Source organism: Odontomachus brunneus, unplaced genomic scaffold, assembly GCF_010583005.1.
Source record: "Odontomachus brunneus isolate Ranch 3 - 2012 unplaced genomic scaffold, Obru_v1 Obru_scaffold_066, whole genome shotgun sequence".
Lineage (NCBI taxonomy): Eukaryota > Metazoa > Arthropoda > Insecta > Hymenoptera > Formicidae > Odontomachus > Odontomachus brunneus.
In genome coordinates, this window is record NW_022639516.1 from 1,624,565 (window position 1) to 1,631,898 (window position 7,334).

At 32.2% G+C, this 7,334-nt stretch overlaps 1 protein-coding gene and 1 long non-coding RNA gene across 5 annotated transcripts in view; one reads left to right on the plus strand and one right to left on the minus strand.

Annotated features, from left to right (window-relative positions):
• The window catches only part of LOC116846571 (GPI transamidase component PIG-S), a 30,688-nt gene extending 29,717 nt beyond the window's left edge, over positions 1-971 (minus strand). Inside the window, exons 1-2 of the mRNA XM_032820557.1 lie at positions 564-971; positions 84-210 (exon numbers count right to left, since the gene is read on the minus strand). Coding sequence (XP_032676448.1) covers positions 84-129 — 46 coding nt within the window. The 5' untranslated portion in view covers positions 130-210; positions 564-971. The remainder of the gene's footprint in view (positions 1-83; positions 211-563) is intronic.
• A 2,781-nt stretch (positions 972-3,752) lies between these two features.
• On the plus strand, positions 3,753-7,332 carry LOC116846608. 4 transcript variants are annotated; one of them, XR_004378533.1, is made up of 5 exons: positions 3,753-3,919; positions 6,383-6,523; positions 6,636-6,767; positions 7,107-7,135; positions 7,207-7,322. It is a non-coding gene; the product is annotated as an uncharacterized LOC116846608 (long non-coding RNA). The 4 variants fall into 4 exon arrangements; XR_004378535.1 differs by having other exon boundaries at positions 6,722-6,767; XR_004378534.1 differs by lacking the exon at positions 7,107-7,135 and having other exon boundaries at positions 7,207-7,332.
• Positions 7,333-7,334: the final 2 nt, after the last annotated feature.

Sequence of the window (7,334 nt, forward strand, 5' to 3'; positions counted from 1 at the left end):
GTTTCTATATGCTAAACATCGCAATATAAAATGTTATTAAAGAGTGATGATAGAAATATTAAATTTATATAATTGTTACTCACCATCTACGTTAGAATCACGACTGATGCTTTCCACTTTTTCCGCCATTTCAATCCTTGTGATTATTTCCGATGAGATAAAGTCGAAAGACACTGATTTAAAAAAGTCGATAACTTTTCATCCAAAACCCTGTAGAAAAATTAAAAAAAATTAAAACTCCGTGAAATATAGTGATATATAGTATATATCTCATATCAAATGAGATTAACAAACATAACCTTTTATAATCGAGATATAAGTTTTTATTCTGAACTCTTAGGGCCTCTAAATGTGACTTTCTGATTGATTTTCAGTCACATTTAGAAGCGTTTTTATTGATGAAAAGGAGTTTAGAGTAACGACCATAACCTACAAAATGTGGTGTTCTATCATACACGATTTCATAAGTATGTAACGAAAATACACGGAGATGGCAAAATGTATTATCAGGATTATTTTACGATGGTAAAACACTAAACATTTACAGTATTTTCAGTACTTACATCAATACGAACATGAAGTCTCATGACTATCTGATAAACCGTGATAAATGCACAGAGGTATGTAGAATCTGATAGGCGTTACAGCACTACTGTAGCGCCGCGTTACAAACATTCAATAAACTAAATTGAGACTTTATCGACAGCAAATGATCGTAACGAAATAGTTTTTAAAACTTGAATACAGATGACGTATAAGGGGTTATTCATCTACAATAGAGAATCGTACGCCGTAGCAGTAAGAAAGCCCTTAAGGTCGTTCTACATTAGTTGCAAGTCGATTGCAATCTTGTTGTGACATCCAATCAGAAGCATTAATAGCACCATTGATGCTTCTGATTGGCTGTCGCAATAAGAATTGCGTCTGCTTGCGATCGGCTTGCAACTAATATAGAACGACCTTAAGAGGAGTTGTCCCAGAATGGAAAGACAGACGATGTCCCAGGAATGTATTTTGACCGTAGTGCGCAGGCGCGGCGATCAGATGATGTTATATATATATATATATAAGGCAAGTTTTTTAATTCATCAATGGATTCATTGCATGATGCGTAAATATAGCGAAACGCTGCATTTGCGCATCATGCGATAGATCCATCGATGAATTAAAAAACTCGAACATATATATATAAAGTAAAAGTGCGTGACATGTACCTAACCTGGATAGCTGCTTCCTTACCTGTGTAAACTGATATTTTTATTTGCAGCTACTTTTTTTTCGCATAAATAGCATCTCCGGGTGCTCATGTTTATAACATATGGTATATATAACCTATTACATGCAACTTTGTACAATATATTTTATTTTCCCATTAGTGGATACAATCTATCTGACGTATGCGCATACGTTCATAATACACTTAGAAAGAAAGAGAAATATATATTCGCACCGTGATTCTGGGGTCAGACTTTTCTTTCCTTTAGCAATATTGTAATATTATATATATGCCAATCACGCATGTTCCACAGTTTTCGCTCATGATTGCTTCCGCTCATGATTGGTCCGCTCTCGTTCCGCGCTTCGCTATTCCGCTGCATGAGTTTACAGCCTGGGGCGCCGTCCCATAGAGCGGAAATTTTCAGCGGAACGGAACTTGCGGAGTTAGTACGACTGTTCCGCTTTTCTTTCGGCACTTTCTATTTTCCTTATGTTCTATAGAGCAGAATACGCGGAAGCGGATCACGCAGAATAATACAAAAAGTAGACTTTTTAATGTTATTTCTTACGTTTTTAATAATTTTAATAATATTTTATACAAATGATATAATATATGATAAATTAGTAAAGAATAAAATTAGTTTCTCAATAAAATACTTTTTATAAAAATATGCAACTATTTTACGATTGACTAAAATATAATTCCGCTGCCGCGTTTACCGCTTCATGGGACAGAAGGAAAAGTACATCAGCGGAATTGCGGTGATACATTATGTAGTATAATCGTCGAGTTTTTTAATTCACCGATCCATCGATGAATTAAAAAACTGGCCCAATAAAGTGAGATCTGTTGTGATTAATTATGGAGAATATATTATGTGATTTTTGTCAACTGTGACTGTTAATTAAACATATGAATATATAAACATATTCACATATTATACATAATTGTTTACTACAATTATCAAAATATTAACATCTTATTACTTACGATCTCTCCACTCATTATTTCTAAACGAAATAATAAAGAATGTCGAAAAAATATATATATAATAAATATATAAGAAGCAAATGGGATATGTAAGATATGTTGAGGTTATCCGCGACTATCTTTATCCTTTCCGCAAAATTGCAGCGGTAAGATTATAGCGAAACGGCACAAAAAAGAGCGGAACGGCTGTGATTGGTCGTACTAGTCCCGCGTGTTCCATTCCGCGGAAAATTTTCTCCCCATAGGACGTCGGTCTCATCTGATCGCAATTTTGCAAAAAATCTAATGCCACGTTCTGGAAGCTCATGTTGCACGTGCCGTTTCCATCGACAGTATCCTTTTCCAGTTCCTGGAGCATGTGTGTATTCCACAGGGCGAGCCAAGCGAATCTTAAACATCGTTTTTGTGATCAATAGCTCTGTTGATAAACATATTTTTATTTCAGCATTAAAATGAAGAGAAGAATTTTGAGCTAGAAAGAGCTGGAGTGCATTGCTGAACATATATCTGATTTTTCTTCTAGATCTTTTGATGATTATAAACTCAGTGATGAAACAGAAAGTGAAAATGAGTATGAATCTAGAGATTCGTATCTAGAGATGAGTATGAATCTGAGATTTTGGGAAACTTTTTGCAAAATTACGATCAGATAAGGCCGACGTCCTATAGCCTGTATCATACTACTGACTGCACAGGCCGACTCGACTGCCGACTCTCAATGGACTAATCACAGCGCCGAGTCAGCGCCTCACTGTGATTGGTTCATTGAGAGTCGGCAGTTGTAGTCGGCAGTCGGGGTTATGGGGCGAAAATTTTCCGCGGAACGGAACACGCAGAACCAGTACGACCAATCACAGCCGTTCCGCTTTTTTTTGTGTAGTTTCGCTAGGGAACGATTGACCACGGTACGATTGGACACAACCAACCGATGAAAAGAATTATCTAGTGAATTACTAGGTCGAACCAATCATTACAAGCTGTGTCCAATCGTATCGTGGTCAATCGGGTCCCACCCTAACTCAGCATTTATAAAAAGTCAACAAGAAGTGGAAGATTCAGAAACAATCTTCGACTTGGGGAAAAAAATTTATATTCAGAAATAAAAAGGATTAAAAAAACATTTCTCTTCTTGTTACCCAAGAAAGTGCAAAAGACACGCCAATACTCCACACAATGTCATTCGCTTATATGGAGACTTGTGTATTCGACAGATTCGTTCCCAAGTTTTCGTGAAGTATCCTTGAAGTCTATCCACGAAATCGTCACTGTCCTGATTAGTTCCTTCGTTCGGATGTACGCTTTCTAAATTTCTAGGCTAAATAGTCAGGAACAATTCTCAAACGGTGAAAAAATCGTCACGGAATAAATCACATAAATATGCCGGTAAAAAAATCAGTCAACATATGGGCCGCGTTCAGTAGAACAAGTGATCAGTAAGCGCTCAGTGAGCTCTTGCATCTGATTGGAGTATAGTTGGAGATCTAAAAGAATATGCCAAATCATATACAAGAGCTCCCTGAGCGCTTACTGATCACTTGTTTTACTGAACGCGGCCATGTATCCCCGCCTAGGAAAAAAATTAATTAATATATTCATTATTTATCTAGCTTGATGAATGTCTTCTTGCTGGACGACAGTTGCACTAGTCTAGTCTATTAGTTTCTTCATCCTTGCCCGCAAATAGCAGATGAAGGTTGAATGAATGAGAAAGTAACAGGAAATTTAATTTTAGTATTTCATGATCTGCCATATAGTGTCTCAGGTTCTCGCAAGTTCTTATATTCAACGAGGTGGTAAATTGTATTTTAGGAGGTAAATATTATATTTATTCAATAATGTAGGGATATACACACACATATATGTACACACACACGCCACACACACATATATATATATATATATATATATATATATATATATATATATATATACGAAAATGTCAAATTAGCATTATTATGTATTTGAATATATATTATATTTTATATAAGTAAATTTATATGTAAATTATTGTTTTTATTAAATGTATATGTAATATACATATATATAACTTTTACACTATAATTACTAATTGCTGTTAGTCATATATTATTTAAAAATGTAAATTGTAAATGTAGATACAATGTAGATGCAATAAAGACAAATTCAAATTAAAGTTTAATTTAGATTGATGAAAGATGAATGATATGATTTCTTTGATATTCATAAGTTTTTAAACGTTTTATTTATTTATTTACTTTTAGATTTTATATGGAAAATTATGCAGAAAAAGAAATAGAAGAAATACAATCTATGGTTGATAATGATGAGTAATCAAGTTAATTGCAATTTTATAATTTAATAAATTTTGTTAATTTTTATAACATGTTAGTGTTAAATTTAAATTTGGTAAACAGTAATAGAATTTGTTGGGATAAAATAATGACAAAATTATTATTGCAACAAGTTAGTGCACATATACATTTATTTGGTCATCATATAAAACTATTTGGAAGTCTGTTGCCACTGGTATTAATGAAAAAGGATATAATGTTAGTGCCGAGCATTGCAACAATAAATGGAGGAGCTTGAAGAAAAGATATAAATGTATCAAAGATAACATAAACAATCTAGTGCTGGTAGACGACGATATTGGATTTACTGCGATATTATCGATGACATTCTTAAGAAACATCTAAAAGTACCACTATTCTTAGCGTCCAGCACACACACACTGGTGGTTTCAGAATAATTGCTGATGTAGATACAGTTGAGAATAATGTTGATAATTCTACAGAAACATCTTCATGTAGTAATGTGACAAATAGGCTTGGTAAAATTCAAAAACTTAGTAGTAAAATGTTAATGAGACTTATTGATTCTAATTTATATCTACACCAGCAGTTATTCTGAAACCAGCAGTGTGTTGGACACTAAGGATAGTGATGTTACTTCTGGATGTTTTTTAAGAATGTCATTGATAGCATCGTAGTGAATACCATATTGATATTGATATTGTCTACCAGCACCAGATTGCTCAATATTATCTTTTACATTTATATCTATTCTTCAAGCTCCTTCATTTACTATTGTAATGCTCAGCACTAACATTGTATCCTTTTTCATTAATTCCACCTCCAACAGACTTCCAAATAGTTTTATATGTATGATGACCAAATAAATATATATGTGCACTAACTTGTTGCAATAATAATTTCGTCATCACTTCATCCCAACAAATTCTATTACTGTTTACTAAATTTAAATTTAACACTAACATGTTATAAAAATTAACAAAATTTACTAAATTATAAAATTACAATTAACTTGATTACTCACCATTATCAACTATAGGTTGTATTTCTTCTATTTTTTTTTGCATAATTTCCCATCTGAAATTTTAAAATAAATAAATAAATAAAACGTTTAAAAACTTATGAATATCAAAGAAGTCATATCATTCATTTTTCATCAATCTAAATTAAACTTTAACTTGAGTTTGTTTTAATGCATCTACATTGTATCTACAAATTTATATTTTTAAATAATATGTGACCAACAGCAATTAGTAATTATAGTGTAAAAGTTATATATATTACATATACATTTAATAAAAACAATAATTTACATATAAATTTACTTATATAAAATATAATATATATTCAAATACATAATAATGCTAATTTTACATTTTCGTAATTATATATATATATATATATATATATATATATATTATATATAAATATATATATATATATTATATATAAATATATATAAATATATATATATATATATGTGTGTGTGTGTGTGTAAATATATATATATATATTCCTACATTATTGAATAAATGTAATATTTACCTTCTAAAATACAATTCGCCACCTCGTTGAATATAAGGACTTGCGAGATAACCTGATCGCTATTTGAGACATTATATGGCAGAACATGAAATACTAAAATTATAGAGAGGTAGTCATACTTTTGACCTGAAACTAGCCCAGAGTGCTTCTTTGACTGCGTTCCAAAATTCACTGCCAGTACTGAAAATCTATAGTTCATGTCACGTATACTATAGAATTTCAGTACTGGCAATGAATTTCGGAACGTAGCCTTTGTAAGCACCTAAAATCAAATTCGAATTATCGTAACCATCAACTACTACTCTCTAGTAATTAGTAATAAGATATTAATATATAGTTACAGCTACTAGAGGACGAGGCCGTGGAAGAGCACGAGCACGATGATACCAGCAAAGAGGAAAAATATGGAGACCATTTGGAAGTTTTTGGAGAGGTGGTGGCGGTAGAGGCGGTAGAGGAGATAGAGGAGGCATAAAAGGTAGGGGGGATAGAGACAGAAGAGGAAAGAAATTCCCTAAAATATTAATTTATAATTTATCGCTCTGTATATCGCTCTGTATTGTTCGCTACTGCTTGCTGCTGCTTGCTAGAACGTCGCTATAACAATTTGCTTTTACGCGCCATTCATACTTCAATTGGTGTATATCTCCATTTCGTATTGACATCACCTGTTTAGTTCGGCCACATCCTTAGTACAGGGCATCAATCATGAATCTTTTCACGTGAGTTTAATTTTACTATCGATTATATAACTTTTTTCCTTAGCATGAAATTGTGAAAAGTGAGCAATTTCTAAATATTTGTAATAATTATTATAAACTTATTTTATTTAATACACATCTGTATTTATAATGCATAATATATTGTTGTAATCTTTTCTTTGTATATTTTATGTAAAATTCTTTATCATAATTTCAATTTTAAAAAAGTATGCAACATGCAAAGTAAAATTCACTGAAACAGTTGTCCACATTGTTTTGAATTGTGGAATACGCATACGTAATATTACAATTTACATATTTGTGCAAGATGATAATATTATACTATTTTTCACGTTTTAGCCATCAACCGTGTAGGTAAAACGTGAAAAGTAAGTGTGCGTATTTGTAGTATTTATATGGTAAAATAAAATAATCTAGTGATTTCTTTGTTGGGTGTTAGGCCATGGATGCTTCCGAAATATCCAGAGTTGGATCGAGTTGAGTTAGTTTTACTATAGTATATGTATCAACTCAACCCAGCGCATTTGCATAGAGCATAATTACATTAAAGTGAGAAAATAATAGATT